Raw genomic sequence first — 25,668 nt, 5'->3', positions numbered from 1 at the left:
CATTGTTTGCTTGGATTTTCAAAAAGCTTTTGACATAGCCCCTCACATCATTATTCCAGTTACAGGTAGGTAGCCGTGTTGGTCTGCCGTAGTCGAAAAACAAAATAAAAAAAATAAAAAAATTCCTTCCAGTAGCACCTTCGAGACCAACTAACTTTGTTCTTGGTATGAGCTTTCGTGTGCATGCACACTTCTTCAGATATGAAAGCTCATACCAAGAACAAACTTAATTGGTCTCTAAGGTGCTACTGGAATGATTTTTTTTTATTATTTTTTTTGATACATCATTATATTTATATGCCATCTTTCCACAGTTCAAGCTGTGCTCAAGGCAGCTTATTACAGTATGGGGGAAAAAAACCTGTAACTCCAACATTGACTACAACTTTAATGAGGCCTTTGGTTGATTGGCATCCAATACCCTTTTAAAATATGCCGTGGAAGGTGGGGATTATTGGATTGTTCTTGTTTTTATTTTGTGTTTTTATATTGTGAATTTATGTTGTGAATTGCCCTGAGACCTGCGGGTACAGGGCAGCATACAAATTTAATAAATAATAATAATAACATAGATAGCTTTTAAAGAAAACATTTAACCAATTCCTGCAAGAGAAGGCCACTGAAGGCTACTAGTCATGGTGGCTATGCTATGCTTTTACAGTCGGAGGCAGTAATGCTTCTGAGTAACAGTTGCTCGAAACCGCAGGAGAGGAGAGTGGTTTTGTGCTCGAATCCTGCTTCTGGGTGTCCTCCAGGAATCTGGTTGGCCACTGTGAGAACAGGATGCTGGACCAGATGAGCCATTGGCCTAACCCAGCAGAGTCTTCTTATGTTCTTAGGGCCAACCCAGCCATTAGCTAGAGTGAGACAGCTGCCTCAGTCAGCAGATGGTGGATGGCAGAGTTGAGGAGCTGGGAGGACAGAACGGTGTGTTCTGTGCAGCCTGCCATTCGTCCACTAATCTTGTTTGTAGTGGAGGAGGCTGTCCTATCACCGCTGTTGAAATAAGATTCAAATGCCACCCTGGTCAATTTCTGAATGTGAAATGGAGAGTACCATTTTCCCCTTTGGCAAAATATTTTGGACCGCTCCTTGCAGCAACTTACGAATCCGTTCAACGGAGTGTCCCAAATGGCCGCTGCTAAATCATCACTGCATATTTAGGCAGACCCAGTTTGTAAATATTGTGAGCCCGGCTTCTCCTGGTGTGAACTGGCATTAGTTGATATTCAACGCTAATTAGGCTGTGCTGATTTGCAGTCAGTGTGTGAATCCGCCTGACTGTTTAAAAATATTTGTGTGCGCATTTCGTTTTCCCACTTGGCACTTCTCTCTTTTTGAAAAGGCTGGGTCTACCAATGAAACCCTCTTGCAGAGAATATAAATGATAGCTGAAATTAAATAATCAAATGGCACCAGCACCTACCCTTGGAAACAGAACAAAATTCGCCAAAATAATGCACTCCATGAAAAATAAAGGAAAAGAGAAATGCTATCAAGTTTGTTCAGCTGGAATATCTCACCAAGAGAGCTCTGCTCCTATAATATTTGGGCCAGAACCATGTCATAAATCTTAGGGCTATTAACCCAGTGTCTCATTCATCTCTGCTCAGCTATAGAAGAGCAATAACCTTGTCACTACAGGAAGGGAGATAGAGGCTTTTAATTGCACTGAGATTACAGGAAAGCTCTTATCTTATAGTCCAATTTGTAACTGCAGATACAATTCTTTGCTCAAAGTTGGTGCCAGTCTATAGTGCCCCTTACTTAATAAATACTTCAAAAGTTTGTGTCCCCTGCAGAAAAGACTGCTGCATTAAGTTCTCTTTGTAGAACCCAGTGCTAAGAGATGCCCTGCGGTCGTGCTGCTGAAGTAGCTGCATCACCACATATCCATGATAAGAGGGCTAGGTCCACCAAAACATCCCATAGTTCCTACTGGAACTTTCAGGGTGTACTTTGATGGTGACATAGACGTAAGGAAAGACTTTCCATTCAGGTGTACCCCTCCTTTTCTGATTCTGATTGTATGAGGAGGCACTGAATGTGAACCTGGACTTCCCCCACCAATATTTTGCCTTGCCACAACCACTGTGAGTTGAATACACCAAAAGTGGGGCAGGGGAGAGAGACAGTGTTAGGAACATGGCCGTAGCTAGGGGGTGGTGAGGTCGCCCCCCGACAGGGGCGCAGGCGATGGGGGAGCACAAAATTGGCTAAAATATGTTCATAAATATAAATATTGATTATTGCCTCATAAGAAATGGCTTTAAATAAAGGGTGAATTGAATGGGTGGAAAAGAGGGGGGGGGGTTGGAGGAGAAGCAGAAAGAAGAGCTAATTTGTCCGTGGCTAGGGAGTGCAATCTGGACGGTTCTGCCTGGGGCACAAGATCACCTATCTACAGCTCTGGTTAGGAGCCAGAGTCAGGAGTAGGTCAGCAATAAACTAACTTCACTAGTGTCAGAGAAGTTAACTCTCTATTCAATGAAACCAAAATAGTGCAGGCCTAGTGATCCCAGCGTTTCCGTGCGCTGCTCAGGTTCGCCAGAAGCGGCTTAGTCATGCTGGCCACATGACCCGGAAGCTGTCTGCGGACAAACGCCGGCTCCCTTGGCCTATAGAACAAGATGAGCGTGCAACCCCAGAGTCGTCCGCGACTGGACCTAATGTTCAGGGGTACATTAGTGATCCCAGCAACTCTTCCCCAATGAGGCAGTTGCGAGGACTGAAAGTCCCTGCCCTCCCGCTCCTCTCTAAGGCTCCTCCACCTGTTCCTTCCCCAGCAGCCTAAATCTATTCTCTCATTGCTTTGCCCTCCTGCATGTTCTGGGAGACTGGGTGGGAGGGGAACTGGTTGCAGCAGGAGGGGGAGGAGCCGAGGAGGATCCCTGAATTCTTCAGCCACCTGCCTCATCTCTGTCTCCTCCCTCACCCCGCTTCTGCCTCTGATTCTGGACTGCTCTCTGCCACAGCCTCTCCCTGCTCACCAAACCCTGTTGCCTCTTCAGCTTCCAACACTCCTCTGCTCCCAGTCCACTCCCTCTTCTCCCTCTGACCACGCATCATCATCCCACCACCAATCCCCTGGCTCTGAGCCTTCTTCCCCTGGGGGTTCCCCTGAGGGTTCCTCAACTGGTGCCTCCCACCACTCCTCTGCATCCAGCGTCCATGACAGACAGACAGACAAGCAAATGACTCCTTGGAGTCTCTTCCACCATCTATCACCAGCTGCCCTCTGGGAAGGATTGCAGGGGAGAGACAGGCAGGCAAAGATCACCCCAGCATCTTCTTCAGCTCGATGGTTGTCCCCCACCCCCAAATACACAGCCAGGAATCTATCACCAACTGCCCTATGGGGAGATTCCCAATGCCAGGAATTTTTTATTGGGCTTATTGTCATGTTATGTATAAACAGCCTAGCAATAGTTATATGTTCAGGATATCACTCTGTGTCGAGATAGAGCAGGTGTACTTAGATGTTCAGTCTCCACTGATGGGAATCACAAGTGGGTTGAGTGGTGGTATGTCAGTTTTCATTTCTTAGTGCAGAAAGTATTGATCTGATGTGTGGAGATCTTTCCTATTCTGATTAATACAAGAGGATTCTAGAAGCTTGTCTGTGTGAGAGAAGCAGGCAGAAGGGTCATGATTGTTTGGGTTATACCTTCTAGGAAGCTGGCTTGAACTTGTTCTCTTAATCTCTTCCAATTAAGGTCAAGCTGACTATAAATATAGGCCAGAAGGAGCCTGGGTTTTACTTTCTCTTTCTATCTCCCTTCTGGTGTGGTGTTCTGTACATAGTATGCTTAGTGCTAAGGTTTAGTCTTATTATGAGATAAGTTTATAAGTTTTATTGTGAGTGCTGCAACTGGATTTTTATGGACTGTGCCAATCCTGAATGTATTGGATTAGTGATCATTACACTCATTTGCCTTCAGCACAAATAAAGCTCTGCTGGATGAAGTACTATTGCCTCTGGCCTATTTTGGGGAAACTCTGCTATATGTTTAAGGTTTTCCTCCACACATATGACACGGGATGCTCAGGTCCTGCTTTGAGGCTTCCCATGTGCCTCTACATTCCCGTGTGCTGGTCTAAATGGGCCACTGGCCCAACCCAACCGGCTCTTTTCATTTTCTTAGATGTCAAATATGAGCTCAACCTAAACATGTGCCAGCCTCTTCAAATACACTAAGGGATAACAAAGGCCTCCAAAAATTACATTTCCACTGTGATCATCACATTTGTCTTAGTATTGTGTAGGATCAAGGTCACTTGGTTTGTTGATTGATATTTTCAGGGGTGTTTTTTTGTATAAGCAATGGGTGCCAATATTTGGAGTGCCATTATCTGCACCTGTAAAGAACTTTCCCAAGAGGGAATTAATGTGCTTTCACAAACGACATGAAGAGCAAAACCCCATTTTCTTTCTTTTGTCCTGGAATAAAACTGAAATGACTGTAAAACTCTTACAATGCAGCAGCAGCAGCAGCAGCTCAGTTGGATAATTTTAGACTCTAGACTTAATGGTCTTACAGTGGGCCTTACTTTATAGAAAGTCAAACCATTGGTCCATCCATGTCAGTATTGTCCATACTGACTGGTGGTGGTTATCCAGAGTTTCAGGCAGGGTTCTCTCCCAGCCCTTCCTGGAGATGCCAAGGAAGTGTGCGCATCTGCATGCAAAGCAGATGCTCTACTACTCAGCTATGACCCCTTCCTCTAAAAAGGTGCCCTCTCGTTCTTTGATTCTACTTCAAAATGTGATAAACCAGCCCTGGGGTTGGGGGGGGGGAGAAGCTCAGGCTCATTTTGCTGAATACAGACCTGGACCTCTGCCCCAATGTCTTGCCTTGGTAGCACCACTGTACATTACTGAGTCTAGAGATTACTGAAGACCCAAGTGACAAGCAACCAACAAGAAAAAGAATGGCAAACCTTAAAGTATTTTATTTTAATGAGAAATAAATCAGTGTTATAAACAAGTGAAACAGGCATACAACCAATAGGTCAGCTTTGTGAAAAGCTAGTTAATTAAATTAAAAATACACACGTCAGGGTTTTTTTAAAAAAAGAAAAAATACATGCAAAAGGTCTTAAGAACTATGCAACATCACTGGTCATGCTGGCTGAGGCTGATGGGAGTTGGGAGTCCAACAACAGCTGGAGGTTCCTCATCTCTGGGTGAGAAGAGCCTCCTGACATGACATGATTCTGCTCGAAGTCATGTGGCCCAGATTCCTCTGGTTGTTGGTTACTACGGTATCTTAAGGCATTGCGTAGCAGTGTGTTCTCATGAAAAATTTGGTATGGTGGCGTTGTGACAAGGCAGTTTTGCCAGCACAAATTATCAGAACTGCAATGTAAGAGTGGCAGTAAATTCTGTGCTTTGCCCCAAAGTCAGAAGGGTATTGCTGGTTTTCTTATGACAGGTAGTGTATTCAAATATATAAAAGAAGTGTTTGCTCTAAGAAATATTTGACATATTTCCATTATATATGAGGATTTTCTGTATAAGCTCACATGGCTGTTCAAGAGAGGATGAATTTAATGAAAGGGGAAGAAAGCAAGTTGTAACTTAGTTTCCTCTGGAATTCAGTAAGTAGGTGGTGGTTAATTCAGAAATTTACATATGAAATTAAGTTTTTAACATTTTTAAATTTTGGATTGGCCTCTGTGTAATGGTGTTGTTTTAGCCTCATATTTCATTTTGTTTCATCAAGGGCAACCAAACACTGAATGAAGTCTCAATACATGAACTTTACATGAACTCAACACTGTACATTGCAGTAATGTTCTGGTCTTAAACATCTACTTACATCTATTAAAAGAAACAGCAAAAGGTACATTAGTAAACCAATTCTTCAGCTGTCTTTAACTGCTATTATAACAAATGTAGCAGAGGGGAACAGTTCTTATGGAAGTCTTTATAATGTCAGGAACTATACACAGTCATATTAAAAGAACATTTATAAACAGCAAACCAAACCAAAGAAAATAAGAAAACAGACTTGAGAAAAGCTTCAAGTTAGGACTTTGCTGCTGCTTTGGTCTAAAACCATAGGTTTTAGGAAGGGATTATACATAGTCATATTTTGAAGGATAGGAACGTCTCCCTTCATCACTTTTGATAGTATTGGTTTCAACTACTGGGACCTTCTTGGCTTCATACCCAGTTCCAGACTTATATCCAGCACTCTTGTAGGACACGGCCTTGTAACTGAAACAGAAATAAAACACAAAGTGGTGTCACTTTGTGGAACTGTCTAAGATAACTGACTACTCAGAATCATTTCTTCTATTCCTTGATACTTAGTGAAGAATATAATACAATTAGGTAAGCTCCATAAATATCCATTTTCTATTTTACTACAGTGACATGTAGAACAGACTCAATCATGATGAAAGTAACCATTTTATGAAATGCTTAGTGATTTTCTCATCATGCATGTAGGTAGGGATGGGTGAATCTGACAATTTTGGTTTCTCTCAGGTTCTCTCAGGAAGTATGATGGTAAGAGCTGTTCAACCGTGGAACTGACTCTCTCAGAAGGTGGTCTACTCTCCTTCATTGGAAGTTTTTTAAGCAGAGGTTGGATGGTCATCTGTCATGGATGCTTTAGTTGAAATGCCGGCATTGCAGGGGATGGGACTAGATAACCCTTGGGGTCACTTCCAGTTCTACAATTCTATTATTCTATTATTCTCTCATTTCTCCAGTCTAATGTTCAGTTGTCCACATTCGTTTGGGGAGGAAATAAAAAGTTCTCATGAAAAATTATCAGCATTTTAGTACAAATTTCTCCTAGTATGCACATTTTTCAATGCAATTTTGCCAGATTAATGCATTTTTATGTTATTTATGTGCATTTTCCTAATATACACATGTTTCTTCTATACATTACTTGGCTGGAGAACTGTGTTCCAGTTCATGCATTGCTTTGGAAAGTGCAGTTTAGGTAAGTTCACCTTCGAAAGCAAACTGAGTCAATTTTCTCCTCCATCCCTGTGATTTAGCGTGGCCACTCTGCCATCTTTTAAGTTGGAGAATGAAGAAAAAGATCTGTCTTGCCCTTCCACATTGCAACAGTTTCATGAACAAGTATAGGCACTCACTGGGTCTCTTCGGGTGCCAGTCCTCTGCAGGCAATGCACATCATAATGCCTCCAATCAAGGCCAAGCCTCCAGCAACCCATCCCACAAACAGTGCAGCACCAAATGTGTATCTGGAAAACAAAGTGAGTGATGGTACTTAGTTTACTCAAGTCCATGTGTCTTACTCAAGTCAGTATGTTGCTTCTTAGAAAGGATATTTAAAATGAAGTTGTGTGAAGGGATAAGCCAGGTATGGGAAACCTGTATCCCTCCAATTAAGTAATGCATCACCTCTGGTATTTAAATTAAAACAAGGGTTTTGTGCGAGAGTTGGCAAAGACATTTGTTCAAAAGGAGTGGGAGGGGCATATTGCAGCCATGGCCTATAGTAGAGTATGTCTCTGTCATCACCCTGCCTCTATCCCCCTTGCCTGTTCTCCTGATCTATCAGACCAATGTACAGTATTGGCTTCTTTTGCACCATGTCTTGTGATCCCATCCTACTCATTCTGTGCCTTCCACCCACACAATGCGGACCTAGCTAGCCCACATTACTGGGAGGAGGAACCATTTCTCTGTGACAGAGCACATGGAGAAGGTCCCCAATTCAGTGCATATGCACACCAGACATTTTAAGCACATCCAATTCTGATTTAAACTTCACGACCTCCTCCAGAGAATCCTGGGAAATGCTGTTGATGAAGCTGTGGATTTTAGCTCTGTAAAGGGGGAACTACACTTCCCATGGTTATTTTTTGGGGGGAGTCATATGCTTTAAATGTGGATTTAGTATGCTTTAAATGGGTGGTGCGGATCTGCCCTCAGTTTTTGGTATCTCCAGATTTTAATATTTTTTAAAAAGATAAGGCAACTAGTGATGAAAAACTAGCACCTCATAAAACCATGGCCAATCAGAATAAATAATATTGGGCTATAGGGACAAAACTGGGCTTTAGACCCAGGATAAGGTAGTTTCCTCTGTTACTGTGTGTTCCATGGCATTCTTTTATACACTTGACTTGGCCCGCATACAATGAATCTAGTTAATGCTTGGCAAAGAAGATGTCACTAACTTATGAAGCCAGTCTAGACTACAAAGCACATCAGTTTTGTATCCATTTAATTGTGATGAACCATAGAATCCTGAAAACTGTAGCTTGGTGAAGGTGTTGAAAATAGCCCCTCCCACAGAATACAATTTCCAGGAGTGAAGAGTTCATTCCTCTTGTGTAGTTATGCCTTAAGTCTCATCATTGTGGCTAGGCATGTCATGAATGAAGCACACAAGTGGCTGCACACACACACAACACCCCAACACTGGATGCCATGCATGACCCATAATTACCTTGTCTGAAGTGTCTGCATCATTCCTGGCTGATACATATTAGCTGTTGACATCCAAAAGTTTGTAACAAGCATGTTGGCAAAAACAGATACCCCACAGATAGCACAGAGACCTGTCAGAGAGAAGGGAACATTACTTGTTGCCAGAATGGAATTCAAGGTGGTCAACGCCAGATTTTTAAACTTAATTTTACTTATGAAACAGGAATCCATAGAATAATATAATCAATGCCCAGGTGTATGAATGCTGCTACCTTTCACTGCAGGTGTGTATTTATACCAAGTTAGATATCTTAAACTATGTTACCCAGAAATGTAAAAAGTAGGGTCAGGTACAAGTGTCCTTGAATCAAAGTGGTAATATTAAGCTGGTGTTGCACTTAAGCAACAGAACACCCAGTTTATTGCACTAGTATATTTCAGGAGAGTCCAAGGCTGCATTCAGATGTTGAGGTTATAGCATTTGTTTTACTGGTTGTGATGCTAGTGCTTCTGTTGAAGTTTCTAACATTCTCTTTATACTGTATCACCTACTGCATTTTGGAAATTGTTGGCATCCGTCTGTCTCCAGAGACAATGGAGTGTGCCTCCAGGGGTGAAGTCACTTCCCCTGGATCCACTACTGGCCTCATTTGCTCAATTTGCAGGAGCCTTCTTCACATGCAAGGGGAATCCCTAACTTATGGAAGGTTTAGGACCCATTGGCTACCCTCATCTCGCTTAGCTAGCCAGTCAAAACCATTCCTTAGGTGTAGCTGCTGTCACATCCTGACAGCTTCTAGGAGCCACAGGTGAGAGCTGAGCACAGGGTGGAACCAAAGGTGGACAAGCTACCATATGGGGGCATGATATGTCCCCCACCAGAGGTACTACCCCTTCCCCAACACCCCATACAGCTCATTAGTGAAATATGGATTTTTTATTGATATACCACATCAGACTATATTTTAAACAGCAGGAAAGAGCTGTATGCTGGGATACTGATTTTCATTTATATACATTTCAATAGTATGAATGAATAATTTATTACGGTCGGAGACCAGCTTATAAAGACACATTTGGGGGAACAATCCCAAAGGACAAAACATACATATAAAATATTGTACAACAGTAAAATTAATGTTTATAAATGCAATAAGCATATAGATATTGTACTTTAAAACTTTAATATAAGCTGCTGCAGAGAACTGACCCTGGGTTGCTTGCAGAACCTGGTTTAAGGATTTTCTAACGAACTGGTTTGGATTAGGGGAAGGTCTATGCCTGCAGATCTGAACACAGAATTTGGCGCCCCCAGATATTGTCATGCAAAAACTGTGGAAAATCACAATGCAAAACCTATGTGGCTTTCTGTGTTAATAGGTTTGCACATTGATAATTTTTTTCTGGAAACAATTAACATATAAATGACTGCTTAATTTCCACTAGATTCCACTAGAGTTCCAGAAGTGGCTTTTACATTGTGTGAAATATTACATAAAATGTGAAAAATTACAGGTAAGGAAATATCAGGAAAATGGAATGAAGTGCCATCTGAATGCACTCCAATGCCTGCTTATGAACTTTATTAGTCACTTGTTGTAAGTTTGTTAAATGCTTTCAACCCCTTTATTTCAATTGTCTCTTCCATAATAGATGGCACTGTGGAGCCCCAATAACAACCATCACTCACCAGCTACAATGCACATGATTCCAGCAGTCAAAGTCATGTTTGCTTTGGCAGAGTCCTCCATATTGCCGATCCGTAAACACTTCAGGGAAAAAATAGACACCAGGAGGCCAAAAGCACCCAGCACGATGCCCACAATCATCAGAGCTCTTACAGCCTGGAACATCGCTGCAAAACACATGCGGGGAGAACAGGAATCATTTAAATGAGTAGCAAAGGGATAATACTCACAATTCTTAACACAACCAAAATCAACTCTTATCAAAGGGCTGTGGTACAAAGGAACCATTGGCAAAATGTTCAGGGCAGTGGGGGGGGACATGTTACTAAATGCAGAATTAAACATAACCTCTTGAGCTCAAGCTAATGTAGGCTGTTGATAAGAAAGAAGGGAAATGCCTGATGATTTGTGAAGTAAATATTGAAAGTCCTTTTCAGAAACATCCACATCCAAAGCTGCTCTCCATGCTTAATGTCTGTTGAGCAAACATCAAGAAGCACACATGTTCTTTCTGAGCAGAACAGGACTTCAGTTTGTTCCCTGTGGATATGGCCCTTGACATTTAGATAATGTGCCTGTGACAGCTACTCTCTCACATGTTTTGTCTTTTTTCCTGCCTTGTAGAAAGCTGGCCCATTCTGACTCGAGTCAACCTTTCAAACCCTTTTCCCTCCAAGAAACATATATACTGCGAGAAGGAAGGTTACAGGAAACTAGGCAGAGTGCCTTCTCGGTAGTCGTGCCAGCCCTGTGGAACAACCTCCCATCAGATGTCAAGGAAATAAATATCTGACTTCTAGAAGACATCTAGGGACGCTTTTAACGTCTGGTGTCTTACTGTGTTTTAATTTTTTGGAAGCCACTCATAGTGGCTAAGGCAACCCAGTCAGATGTTTTTGTTTGTTTGTTTGTTTAATCTATTTTTGTAATCCTATGCAGGGGCGGAGCAAGGGGGTGCATTGGGGGTGGGTCGCCCCGTGTGCCACCCTGGAGGGGGTGACACTCTGGGCACCCACCTCCCCGCAATGCCCAAGCCGAGCCCCACCGCCCAGTAAAACGCCTAGCTCCACGGCTTGCTCACGGTTTGCTGGCGGCGCTGCTCCATAGCACGCATGCGCAGCGTTGCTATGTAGCGACGCATGCATTGTATGTAGCGATGCATGCGTCGTAGTAGCGGCGCTGCGCATGCACACTACAGAGCGACCCCCTGCCCCCGGGTGCCACCAGGTTTGCCACTCCGGGTGGCCAAGCAGCTTCCTTCGCCACTGATTCCATGATGAAAGGTTTCTGAACAGGAAGCGATTAACAAGATATTTGCCATACCATCTAAAGACCCTATTACCCTGTGTTATGAGAAGCCCATTTTCCAAACGGTTACCGACTGCCATCCTTTCTGCTGCAGCTAGTATATGAGTCACTCTACACATGAGGTTTGGTCTAATTAGTCAACGCATAATCACAAATATTAACAATCCAGGCATTTTCAGAACCCCATTCATCAGCTCAGGCCTGATCTTCACTATTACACATAGGGAAACAAGAGTTCCTGGGCAAGTGCTATCGGTACCAAAGGGTGATCACTGCATGTTTTGTGTACAGAACAGAAGGAGGCAAACAGAAAGGCAATGCATGATCTGCCTATGTATTGTGTTCCACTTTCAGTTCCTCAAAATTCATTTCGGTGGCTCCTGTTTTACCAAGATCAGAAACTTACAAAACACATCTAAACAATAGATGAAAAGCAAAAAACGTAATGAGAATAGATTGGCATATTTTGAAAGTTTGAATGCTATTTTTAAAATAAAATGATTGGTGTTCTAACCTATTATTTTGGCCATAACTACATTTAATTTTCCTATTAAAAAAACAACAACCCCAAAACACCTATCCATATCCAGGACCACTTTGTATTCTTAAATCACCTTATATCCCAGCCCAATCATTGCGATCTTAGGGGGAGTCCCTGTTGGTGGTCCCCTGTTTTTCAGATCTACAGCACATAGCTATTAGCTGTTGTGCATTCAGTGTCTATGGAACTCCCTCTCAACTGAGATTAGACATGCACACTCTTTGTGGAACTTCAAGTACATGACTACGGCTTTTTGTTTCAGCAGCCTTTATGATAAAAAGAAATTCTGGGCCTTTTTTTATGTACACTGCTTTGAGATGTGAATAATTAAGTGGTTAAATAAATAAATAAATAAATATCTAGATCGCCTTCACCATGAGGTCCCAGGGCAGGTTGCAGCAATTTAAAAATATAACATTATTTCAACTTAAAATCATACTACCATGGTTTCACCCTAGACATGTAAAACCTGCTCACTTGAAAACTTGATTTCAAAAGTTAGAATTGTGATTTTCAAAATGTGAAATATATATAATTCATGACATATCAGATATGTTTCATTTAATATTTTTGAATGTCTGTCTATTCCAAAGTCATTTTATGGCTGCACTTACTGTATTTGCGGCCTATTTGCACTGGCCCAGGTGTTAAAATCACGTCCTTTCTTGATAACAGAAATTTGTCCCTATCTACTTTCCAACAAGCACACACCCTGCCAGATACACTCATTGCTTTGACCACAGAAAGTTCCACTAAAACTTCAGAAATAGTACAAGGCCAGAATTATACCTGGACATTTATTATTATTGTGGCCAAACAGCATACTAAAACCAGAATTTCTGCATAGTTCTTCACAAAAACAAGAAACAAAATTTTCTCCTCCCAACATTTTCAGGCCAAGTATCTATATTACTTACCAGCGGGTGGTGGAGGGAGGGATTAAACCTATTTACTGTCATGTAGGAAAATGGTTTCTTTCATTGGTGGGTGTGCACACCGATATCCAAGATACGATATCAAATCAGTTCATTCAAATAAATACACAGTGCTCAAATACACACTGAGTTAGTCTTGGTCTGGCGGGTAGAAACCACTGCTTCTCCTCCGAAAAGGAGTTTAGTTAGTTTTCACTCTGGGTTTCTGGCACCTTTCCCCATAACAATAAAATATGATCTTTTAAAATGATGTGTGCACTTTAATATCCTCTGTATGACAGTTTTATTCACAGCAATTGATTCTACATTTATAACTACATCACTGCAGTCAATATTAGTCTCCATTTACATTAGCAAGCTGTTTAAAATATTGTTTCTTGCTAGCCTATTAAAAATCATTGGCTTTCGTCACATCTCTGGGTAGCCTCGCTTGGCCAGCCCCTTGTCCGTACCTGGAAGCCCAAGGATTGTGAAATAAGGCCGGCACTCTGTAAGACCTGAACTCTGACTGACGCAGCTCCTCCAGAGGCCCTGGTACTGGAATACAGCTGTCACCGGGTTGTCATATAAGTCCTGCGTACTCCATGCATCCATCGCCGTGGCTGCAATACAGCCAGCGAAGCCCAGGGTTGAGACCACAAAGCCCAACACTTGGCAAATTGTTGTGGACATGAGACCTCCTTTGCAATCAGAAGCTGCTACACCACTGGCAAAGCTTAAGGAAGCAGTGAAGTCCCATTCACTGTACCAGCCAACAGTTGCTGCCCTTATCAGATGGTTTCCATTACCGGGCTTTGTTGACTCAATGTGTTTTTGCAAGATAGCGCAGTTTCAGTTCTGTTGGTTGGTGTGTGCTTTGGGGCTGGCGGGAGTGAAGACTGGTGCCTTTGTCCGTTGGAAACCCTTGTTGGCCAAAGAGTCATTGTTGGACTAATGGAGGTCAACCTTCAAGCTGCATTGAACAATCTGTTCATAATGCACATGATCAGCCCCCCTTATTCTTACCCCTGTTATTCAGCTTTGCTTATTCCATGTACCTGACATGTTGCTGATTCCAATGAGACAAAAGGAACTGAGGGCAACACCAGCATTACAAGCTATATTTTCAGTGCTTCCCAAAATGACCTGCTCTCATCAGTGTCATCAAAGTGTACTCCACTGTAGCCATTTAGCGATTGTTATGTGAAGTGGGACTATATATATATATATATATATATATATATATATATATATATAATCACATTGCATTTTGTGACTGTTTGTTTCCTGCTTACTTGGAATTAGATCTCTGTCTTGAACCAGGAAAGGTGTAAAACACATTCCTTGCAAACACTCTGAAATTGCTCTATTTTCAGAATAGGAGAAGTGATAACACTCCCCCTTTGGGAAAGCTATTCAAAGGACCGTCTACTTTGCTTGAACATAGCAGGCTAGCTGAGACGGTATAAGGCAAACTCAATGGCTCACACAGATCTGTCCTCTAATTCCTTGTCTCTGATCTCTCCCCCCATCATCTGCTTCTTAATGGTAGGCCTGGAATAAAATGGCTCTGATGATTTATGTGTTGTTCTTGTACTCTTGCTGTTGAATTCATCCATTACTAAACAGGGATGAAGACGGGGCAGCTGGACTAAGGTAAAGCAGTTCTTTTGCTCTATTTTAGTAGATGAGAGGTTCTACTGGTGCTGATTAATACTGAAAGTTAATTGGAGGTGGGGTGGTAAGCCCTGCACGTTTCAATAAAGCTGTTACACAACCCGATACCATGAATCATTCCACTGAATTAACAATGAGAAAGGTGTCTCGGGCTGCACCCCTAGAATAATAAATTGCTTCCTTAACCTAATCTTTATCAATGTACAACCCCTTTATCTGTTACATTCATCTAGTACTGTGTTGACACAAGAGGAAATGCAGTAGAGGTATGGACGCCATGTTTGATTTTGAGTCTTTCAGTTTTAGAAGAGTTGGGAGGAGGACTGAAAGAAAACCAACAAAAATATGAAACATTTAAGTAAATGTACAATGGTGAGCACCAACATGCCGATAGCAAGGATAGAGCATAAATGTCTCTGAACCATAGCCCTAAACGGAGTAAATAGTTTGGCTGGTGCCATTTCCATTCCAGTCTAAAGCACATCAAATGGTGAATAGTTTAGTCACTGTGTAGTCCCAGGAATAACTACCTGTATTGTATTTCAGAATGACAGAAAAATCTGAGATACTACAATGCTTAACTAGGAACAATTTATTGTTACAAAGTGTCTGGAAAATCCAGGGTAAAACTAAGATGGGTGCAATCTAATCGCAAAACAATTATCTCTCATCCCAGCTCATTTTGGGACTTAACTCATTCAGTGTGTGCGCTGATTTGGACATGATAGTAAGCCATAAACCATGCTTTACTGCAAACAAGCAATGTCCTAGTGCAGTGTTTTTCAACCTTTTTTGGGCTAAGGCACACTTGTTTCATGAAAAAAATCACGAGGCACACCACCATTAGAAAATGTTAAAAAATTTAACTCTGTGCCTATATTGACTATATATAAAGTAATTCTCTTGAATAGGAATCAAATAGACAAAAATTTTCCCACGACACACCAGGCAACATCTCGCGGCACACTAGTGTGCCGCGGAACAGTGGTTGAAAAACACTGTCCTAGTGCATGCTTCTCGATTACAACCACCCTTCTCCACCCTGTGCCAATCCGAGAAGAAATAATCTAGTTTAGTGTTACATGCAAACCAGCATGCAAGGTTTGTTTCTCTCTAAACAACCATGAACAGAATCTTAGGTTTGTTCTGGTTATGCCAGTGCTCTGGTTTGTTTCCATGAAGGGATGGGCAGGTATGATTGAGCAGCATGCACCAGCAGTAACCCATGGTTTGTTTTAAACCATGGGTCACCATTACATGTGAACTGGAACACAAAGTTTCTTGAAATAGGTAAGTAGTATGGACATGAAGCCTTTTGGCATAAATGTAACTACAAATTTGGCATAAATGTAACTACAAGTTACAACTGAAAATACAATAAGCCACAAGGAAAACCTCTGTGCACAGGAGACACAAGGCTGACCTGACTATACAAACAACCCAAGTGACTGTTTTGGACAGCAACATTTTTAGAAGCCATTGTGAAGCAGCCGGCAATCCAATAGCATGTCCCAGGATACCTTGCAATATTTCAGTAGAACCCAGGACCTGTTCTCTGAACATGTGGTAAAGCTGTTTGGGGTTTGAAAAATGTCTAGGGATGACCTTAACAGGCGGGGAACATATGAATACACAGGAGAGGGGACTTCAGCATCCTTATGCTCACTGAGAAATCAGCCTAAAGTGACACTTGATTGCACAACTTAATTATTGGTTCAAGTGGAATAGTGACCTACACAAAGAGGTCACCCATCCATAATTCTGCTTCCATTATTTCCCAGATGGCCATAACAGCAGAACCTCAGCCCTAATTAAGTGCACTTTGGCTGTGTTTGAACACTTGTCCATGCCTCTATTATTATTATTATTATTATTATTATTATTATTATTATTATTATTATTATTATTATTATACTGCCCTATACCCGGAGGTTTCAGGGCAGTTCACAGAACAAAAAGCCATAGCTGATAAACCATGGATAAGTCCTGTGGCCATGTGTTTCTTCATTGCCTCTCCCCTCTCTTCCCCCTGGTTTATTATCCTGTTTTGTTAACCAACACCAATCCAGAGTTCTCTGGTTCAGACATCACAAGGAACACTGGCATAATGTAAGCTGGAATCTCTGTGCCAAAGTCTGTGAGTAAAGGGAGGAGTGAAGGAAAGAAAAGAAAAGGAACAAGGAAGGAAGCAATGGCCATGGCTCTTGTCTAGAGCTTTATGAATCATAGTTTATCAAGTTGTGGATGAACGTACCAATGGTGGCTTCGGTTAGAAATGCCCTCATACAAGCTAAGGGAGAACAGCCGTTTTATAGGTGGTGTTGAGAAAGGCAGAATGGCTGTAAGAATTAGGAAATTAATTTAGTTTCTCCACTGTGGTAAATGGCTCCAGGGAGCGATATAAATTTGCCAAGCTGCTCTGCCAGATGCACGGCAGTGAGTTACAGAGGCCTTCTGGACTCCTGGCTCATCAATTCTGATCTAATACACTGTTGCAACTGATTTACTTCAACTCTGACCTAGAAACAAATCCAGCTTTTACCCAGTCATGCTACTCTTATTTTCGACCGACACAATCAATACAATTTTCTCATTGTAAATTGAATGGAAACTATCATTAGGAGGGATAATTTATGGGGAGCTTAGTATGTACAGGCTATTATATAAACATGCTGGTAATAACTGCCTAGGTGGGTCAGGCATCCCGGTAATATATAAAAATTAAGAGGCTGGGTGTTTAACTATATGCATGTTAAAGAACCACACCATCTAGCTGAGCAGATAAACATTGGGTTGCATCCATGTAGCACTAAGTTAAAAGTCACTTAGCGGTATACTTATTGTGCTGGGGAACGTTATTTCACAAGGGAAAACACAAGTACATTACCAAAGATAGTTGTGCAGCAGATTGCCTAAGAATCTACTGTTGTGCAACAAGAACCAGCTGTTGCTGAACTAGCTTCCACTAGTGCAGCAATTGCATTGGATTTTTGTTGTAGTTGTGCAAGCTAGCAAACAGAGAATGTTGGATATGGGGGGTGGTGGATTTTGGCATTGCACAGGGTGCCAGTGAAATTTGAGACGCCCAGGTCCACCACTGCTGGACTACATCTCACATCATCCCTGACCACCGACCATTCTGCCTGTGTCTGATGGGAACTGGAGTCCAGCAACATGAAGAGGGCTGCAGGTTACTCTCATGCTAATGACAAGGTTAGCCTATTAAAATACATGTTCGATTGTCCAGCGAGCATCAATCTACTGGTCCTATTCATCCCATGATCCAGTGAAGAGATTATTCCAGGAAGATGGGGCAAGGAGATCCATTATGGACTCTTCGTCCCAGACATGAATTGTTTTGCCCATGTTTGGCTCATGCTGTGTTACAGTACAGGCAACCCAGATTCATGCAACTTGTTCTTTGCCACTGAGCCACACCCTCACTCCTAGTTTCAGCAGCACCCACCCCTTTTATCTGCTCTTTCCTCAGACAAATGTGTATTTGATCACTGCACCCACTGAAACATTTCAATGTTATCATTGCTGCTCCTACAAAACTACCCGAAACTCATGTTGACTTTCTTTTTCAGTAAATATAGCATACTCCCACAGGATGGCATCCAGTTGGAAAAACTGGGAGGGGGGGATTAAGGCAACTCCACCATTTTCTGTACAATACTTCTTATGTTGTGGACTGGAACCCAAAGAGTGAAACTTCAGAGTCTCTGAATGGCTTTGCATGATGAATTAGAGTTTTCTCTCAAAACACAAAGACCCTTAGTCCAAAGGCCTTAGGGCTGACATTGTTCATTTACCATGTCAAGTGCCAATCCACCTTTTTCAAGGCCCACCCAGTGATTAATTTGCATATCAGATATATTCATGTAATGCATCTGATCCTCAGAGTTATAAAGGCAGGGACTTTGGTCTGCATTGGTCCTCTATCTATCTTCACTGGTATATTCAATTTAAAAAATGCAGCAAACACACTGCAGAAAAGGATCTAGTGGTGTTGGTGATCTATTGACTCCATAACAAAAATGAAGTGATTCACCATTCTTGTCCAGCACCCAATTGGCATCTTCTTATAATCAATACAAATGGCATGAACGAGGCTGGAGTTCAAGATACTGTACAATGATATTTCATTTGGTTTACAAATAAAGCAGCTACCAAACCATTTTCTAGCTATCTTTCAAAGCAGCACCAGCGCTGGGAAGTACCAGACTAGGGAAGAGAACTTTTTAAAGTTGTGACTGTTATAAGCATGGATACGGGATATATTCATGGAAAATATTGTGGAAGTCATGAAAAGATCACAAATCTGGAAGGAAATGGTCATATGATGGTTTGGTGGCATCACGGATTTGATAATTATGCTATCTGGACCAGGATGATAAAATGGGGTAGGTGATAGAAGACAGAATAGGACTTAGCCGGCATAATTGTTGATGGTATATCAAACCTTGAGTACATTTTTGTGAGGGATCAGTTGGAACAGAAACTGGGGATATAGTTCTCCAGCCACAGAGGCTACTCTGGAGTAGTGCTAGGTAAGACATTATGCCTACTCTAGTACCAATGGCTTGCAGTCTGACACAATCACCATTATACCTTCCCTTTTGCATTATCTTGCTGTCCCATTTTAGTAAACTTCTAAGGACAGAATAACTTTAACTAAAATAAATCCCAAGGACTCTTTGTTTTTGGTGCACTTGAGAGCATTAAGGCAGGGTGGGGTTGGGGGTTGGGGGGAGAAACACTGAAACCAAAATGTCAGTGATACATTTGGGTTGCCTGGCTGCTCCGCACCAATCTTACTGTTTTTATTCACTATGACACTATTGTTCATAATATAAATTGCTATTGTCAGAATAATAAATAGGGCTTTATAATGGAAATACTGGCAGCCCCATTAACTATGTCCAAGCGGGTGAGGTGGCTGTAATGTAAAAATGGGTGGGGCGGGCTTAGAGTAAACTCATCCCTCAATCTTGTAGTTTTCCATCCTAGAGAAAGACATATTGCTACAATTTGATTATTTATATTTACTTGTTTTCCTCGAAACATTGTTCTCCATTACTCATTGCAAATGGTGTAAAGACAGCTCTATCACACACCCAGAAAGCCCCAGTAAAACATGGACCTGCCTCACTGGCAAGGCTCTTCTTGTATGGATATCCCCAGCAATTACAATCATAAAATATACAATAAGTGAGAAAAGTGTTTCTACTTTTATTCTTCTTAACAAAAGACATGCTGCTTTAGTTTTATGTTGGGGTGTGTGTGTGTGTGTGCCATTTCTTTCTTCATTAGACTATGCTGATAATGATTACCAACTACCAGCTACTTTGGAGTAAAACATATTTGTATGTACATATTACATTTACTCACAGAATAAATACTGGTGGGGGTGTCAGAATCCTCCTCCGCGGCTGAGGAATTTACATGCTAATTGATTTGGTCTGTTAGCACTTTAGGATGACAAGTTAATTAAAAACATGTACACAGTGCTGAATCACACACAAAACCACTCCACGCTTGCAGATTGATATTATTTTGGCCAAGCAGAGCTGCGATAGCTTTGTCTCCTCTGTCTCTCAGCACAAGGTCTATTCCCAAGTGGTTCTTTTTCTACTTTCGAGTGCCTGGGGAAGTGAGGTAGAATATTTCATATTTTGCCTTGCAGCCGGCTTTGTTTTTAACATGAGGTGAAAATGGACTTCTTCTCTCGCCGTGTGACAAGTGATCAATTGTGCCCAGAGCCATTAAAATAATAATAATAATCACACCACCTCCACGTTTGAGATACTTCGCTGAACAGCTACCAAAATAACAAAACAAACCCCCCACACATTCAAGGACAATGGCTCTTGGCTGTGGAAGGGGGTTTACAAGAGTTATTTCATTTTGTTCACAGGAGCACTTATCCTATGTGCATCCTACCTTACAGAGGACCTGTCCTCTGTTTGAAGGCTGCTACTGGCCAAGCCTTCTTTAAAGATGAACAACCCTAAGGAGGAAGTGGAGGGGCCTTGCAGCTGCCCCTTGACCATGTGGGGAGGCAGACTGAGTAAGCACGTGGGTCACCTGACCACAGTTTCCCCCTCTTAGGTGAGGTGCACTATATTACATTTCTATTTCTATTTCAGCATTTATTTCTAAATTCCCATATGTACTTATATACTAGCACATGCAAAGCTTATGCGAACCTCTGTCTTCTTTTTTGGGGGGGAGGGGGTGACTCATAAGCTGCCATCTTAACAGCACTGTTATGACCCATAGTTTTTCTTTGCTTATAAAGTGGAATGACTGAGACTGAGATGTGTGACTTGCCCAACTCTGCCCAATCAGATATGATTCACTTCCTACATTTCCAGCCATGTTTTTCATTATTACGCAACGAAGGGTAGTTTCCAGTGGTACTACATGCAGAATAATACACACCCACCACAATGCGCCCCTACCTTTTGCACACTGGAGTCATGCTACCAGGAGTCATGCTTTGTCAAGCATTAACCCTTGTGTAAAGGATGCCAACTGGAATAAAATATTTGGGGGGCAGGAAAACCACACCCCACATAATTGATCATATGGCATGGTGCACACACTCCGTTTGAATAGCAATGTCCATCATATTTGGGGGAGGGGGGCTCAAATATTTTATTGGAGCAACAAAGACCCCTCAGCCTCTAGTACCATTAGGTCCAGTCGCAAACGACTCTGGGGTTGCAGTGCTCCTCTTGTTTTACAGGTCGAGGGAGCCGGCGTTTGACCGCAGACAGCTTCCAGGTCATGTGGCCAGCATGACTAAGCCGCTTCTGGTGAACCAGAGCAGCGCACGGAAACGCCGTTTACCTTCCCGCCAGAGTGGTACCTATTTATCTACTTGCACTTTGACATGCTTTCAAACTGCTAGGTGGGCAGGAGCAGGGACTGAACAATGGGAGCTCACCCTGTCGCGGGGATTCGAACCGCCGACCTTCTGATTGGCAAGCCCTAGGCTCAGTGGTTTAGAGCACAGCGCCACCCGCATCCCTAGTAGTTGGCTCCAATGCCTTGTGTTGGCCAGAGATGAAGTTACTGAGCTCATGATTTCTTTAAAAATATGTGTGTAAACAAATCTTAGCATTTTTGAACTGCTTTTGGCTGTTTTAGCTCCTGGCTAATTATGATTTATTGCAAATATTTTTAACTTAACACTTTGTAATCTGCTGTGGAGTTTTTCTGGGTGGTGAAGGGCTGTCTAGACATATATTAAAGAATAAATTGAATAAGTCATTTGTTGGCATTTCCTGTTCAAAAAGTCCTCACCTATAGGGCACCACATGGCAAAGAAAGATCTGTGGAGACCAAGATAAACCAAAAGCTTTAAGGTACAATTGGGGGGGGGGGATTCTTACTTCCATATGTCTCAAAGCCTGGCAGCCTGTGAGATTAATTTTTCCTGGGCTAATTCTCTGGGTTCCTCTTCCTTGTTGATCCCAGTATTGAGAAAGAGAGAAAGAGACTGAAGGAAAGGGTATCTTGGACATGTTTTTGACCAAAACAGGAAGCAAGCTTTATAAGGTTTGGAAGCTCCCTCATTCCTACTGCTAACAGCTAGTCTTACATTTACTTTGCCAATATTTATTTTATCAATGCATCACATTACCCACTTTGCCTTGCAGGATGATAACATGCAGTTTTTAACGTGGTGAAAGTAAGAGCAAACTTTAATCTTTAGTCTGATCTAAGTATATTGTATAATGAATACAATGTAGTGTTACTGTTTTAAAATAGCAACATGGGAATACCACTACCTGCAAAACAAATTGTAGGAGGCAGTGTTGGCAGTTGTTTTCAAAGAAATCGTTTGGGCCACTTCAGACATTGCTATTTTCCTCCATGGATATAATTGCTGTAGAGGAAAACATGAGTTGACCATGATGTGTAAGTGTATCATAGGTGCCTTTGACACCACAAGCACACAGATTAGGTTGCCGCCACACAGCACACTTTTGGCAGAAAACTCATTGCCGTTGCTCTTTGCACACACTGATAAACGCAATCCTTCCTAAACTCAATACAGGGAAATTGGAATGTCGGGTTTGCTTGTCGCTTTTTGTTGTTCAGCTCTCCCCATCGAATATCGTTATGCTTACTTGCTTGTGCAAAAAGACATATGTTGGAATTACAAATATTGTAATAAAATAAGAGTAAAGCATAAACGCAGAGATGCCAGTCTTCCACTTCTGGATCTTCCCTACCACTATTATCTAAGGCAGATGCCAGAAAGGCTCTGTCCAACATTCTTTTTTCCTATACCTACATGCTAGAATCTGATAGGAAGGAAGAAGAAGAAGAGTTTGGATTTGATATCCCGCTTTATCACTACCCGAAGGAGTCTCAAAGCGGCTAACATTCTCCTTTCCCTTCCTCCCCCACAACAAACACTCTGTGAGGTGAGTGGGGCTGAGAGACTTCAAAGAAGTGTGACTAGCCCAAGGTCACCCAGCAGCTGCATGTGGAGGCGTGGAGACACGAACCCGGTTCCCCAGATTACGAGTCTACCGCTCTTAAGGAAGACTCTTAGGGTAAGGCCATAGCTCTGTGGAAGAGCACACAGGTTCAATCCCTACCATCTCTAGGTACTGCTAGGAAAGGATCTGAAACCCTGAAGATCCACTGCCAATCACTGTAGACAATATTGAGCTAGACTGACCATAGGTTTGTCTCAATATAAGGCTGCTTCCTATGTTCCTATGAGGTGGTCACCCCAGTCCAGAGACCTACAAAGAGCAGCAAAAGAGGAGTACACTAGGTACTGACTTCACAGATGCTTTCATTCGGTATGGGCACCCTATCCCTCATTATATAGGTAAGTTCAGAAGAGTCTTAACTAAACATTTTACCCCTAGAGGCTACCAGGAGGAACTAAACCACAATATAAAACAAACAGAACAAGTCAGTAAGCACAGATAAATCTTAAAAACCTGTTATAAAAATGCTGGAATTGTTTACCAGTTTTGTAGCAGAATACTAGAAGAGTCACCATACTTATGTTACAGAAGATGTATGCTATTATTATTAAGAATCCGTTTCCGGCATTAAAGATTTAGAACAACGGGGCTTAAGTTGTAGGCTGCTCTTCAGCAGTTGATAAGGAGGGCATGAGGATGATAAATGTGGAGGGTTTTCTGCATCGCCTGAGCAGCAAGAACAAAGAGGATACCTTTGCAGTGACTCCAGTCAAGAAAAGAAAATTCATATACAGACACACACAAAGGACTTTTCATAATGTTGCTTTGGGACAGGTGTCATGGGCTTTATTTCAACCCCAATGAGCTTTGATTTCCCCCTTTTCTCTGGACGAATAGAAAGCAAAGATTATATTTCCAAAAGAAAAGAAAAAATATTTCTAATCTGATGTTAAATCACCTGCAGACTAAACGTTACACTATTTAATAAGAAAGTGAGGGGGGGGAGAGAGAAACCTAAAGGCCTTGCACAACATGAGGTAAAGATCTAGTCTCCTGAAAGTAGCTTTTATTTAATTGATCATATATGACCCTGATGTTGGGAAAGATGGAGGGCACAAGGAGAAGGGGACGACAGAGGATGAGATGGTTGGACAGTGTTCTCGAAGCTACCAACATGAGTTTGGCCAAACTGCGAGAGGCAGTGAAGGATAGGCGTGCCTGGCGTGCTCTGGTCCATGGGGTCATGAAGAGTCGGACACGACTGAACGACTGAACAACAACAACATATGACTTCTATCTTATATATTTAATTCTTAACTTTTAAAATCCTACCTTTAGAGGTATCTTTAGAAAGGAGGACAATATTCTCCTTCCCAAAATCAACATGACATTGGTCATGTGGACTTGGGATGGTGGGGGAAAGTTTGAACAAAAGCAATATTATACTTCTGAATTCTCAATTTCAAACACACACATATATAATCCGCCATCCTCTTCCCACATCATTAGGAAATAATACTGAGGTCATATGGGGGTTTTGTCATTTGCCTTCTACCTCCTGATCCCTTTGGATAGTTCTGCATCCATGTTTCTGCACTTTTGCCCCTACATCAGTCAGCCTGGCAAATGCTGGTTGGTCTACCTACAGAATTTAACATCAGTGTGAGGGGGGGAAATGTGACTATCTCCAGCAGAATATCTCACTATATAAGATGCTGTATTTCTGATCGATTCTATGTTTTAAACATGTGTGTGCTGGTCGTTGACCGTAATAAAATTTGTTGTTGTTGTAAAATGCTGTCCTCTAGGTAGGGAATAGACAGATCTGTCAATTTTGGTTTCTCTCCATTTCTCATTTTCCCCAATCTTTAAGTTCAGTGCTCCACATTTCCACATCGGTTTGAAACTTTTTTAAACAAAAAAAAGTCCTCACAGTGTATTTATGCAAATTTCTCCTAATATGCACATTTCTGTATGCATTTCCTCCAATATACACAAGCAATTATCCTCAATACAATGCAATTTTGTACATTACTTTCACTAATATATGAATTTTAATACACACATACATATAAACATTATTTCATCAAAAACTAAGAGAAGAGAAGGATAGGTATGTGCCAGTTCATATTGCTTTGGGCAGCGCAAATTAAGTAGGCTTGCATTAAAAGGCCCGCCAAACCAAATTTCTTCCCCCGTCCCTTTCTCAAAGTCTATGGAAATGAAAATAATATTATGAGGAAGGGAGCAATAGCAAATGAGAGGATCCAGTTCTCTCAGGGGCCTACACCAGTCTTGAGTCGCTTCATCCCACCAGCTCTTTTAAATCGCACTATTGAGAGTACAGCATATTCCCTACCTGGTAGTCCAAGGATGGTGAAATAGGAGCGGCACTCGGTGAAACCAGAGCTCTCCCTGACACAAGTGCGCCATAGCCCCTGGTAATTAAAGACGGCTGTCACCGGATTGTTGTAAAGGTCTTGGGTGCTCCATTGGTCCATGACAGTAGAGGCAATAACTCCACCTACGCCCAACATTGACACCACAAATCCCACAGACTGGCACATTGTCACAGACATGATGGCGACTTGCTTTGAAAGGGACTCTGCAAGGTGTACCGATGGTTCTGTGATCACATCTGAGTACCTGTCAA

General features: G+C 42.0%; 1 protein-coding gene across 2 annotated transcripts; it reads right to left on the bottom strand.

The window, feature by feature from the left end:
* Positions 1-5,634: 5,634 nt before the first annotated feature.
* Positions 5,635-25,668, bottom strand: CLDN18 (claudin 18). Of its 2 annotated transcripts, none has more exons than XM_033150117.1 (5): positions 25,375-25,668; positions 10,116-10,280; positions 8,445-8,556; positions 7,120-7,230; positions 5,635-6,223 (listed from the first exon to the last, which is right to left on the bottom strand). In XM_033150117.1, exons 1-5 carry the CDS (start codon positions 25,592-25,594, stop codon positions 6,082-6,084), a joined length of 750 nt encoding a protein of 249 aa, XP_033006008.1. In that variant the 5' UTR covers positions 25,595-25,668; the 3' UTR covers positions 5,635-6,081. The 2 variants fall into 2 exon arrangements, with proteins under 2 accessions (XP_033006008.1, XP_033006007.1); XM_033150116.1 differs by lacking the exon at positions 25,375-25,668 and adding an exon at positions 13,350-13,569.

This window comes from Lacerta agilis, chromosome 5 (genome assembly GCF_009819535.1).
Source record: "Lacerta agilis isolate rLacAgi1 chromosome 5, rLacAgi1.pri, whole genome shotgun sequence".
Taxonomy (NCBI): domain Eukaryota; kingdom Metazoa; phylum Chordata; class Lepidosauria; order Squamata; family Lacertidae; genus Lacerta; species Lacerta agilis.
This window is presented reverse-complemented; position numbering and strand designations above follow the sequence as displayed.

Bases quoted from the DNA above. Each gene is read 5' to 3' on its own strand.
- CLDN18 (XM_033150117.1), bottom strand. From the start codon at position 25,594: ATGTCTGTGACAATGTGCCAGTCTGTGGGATTTGTGGTGTCAATGTTG. The intron at 10,281-25,374 runs GTAGGGAATATG...TGTGTTTTGCAG, and splicing joins CACCATCCTTGGACTACCAG to CGATGTTCCAGGCTGTAAGA. The intron at 8,557-10,115 runs GTGAGTGATGGT...TCTCTCTGACAG, and splicing joins AATCATGTGCATTGTAGCTG to GTCTCTGTGCTATCTGTGGG.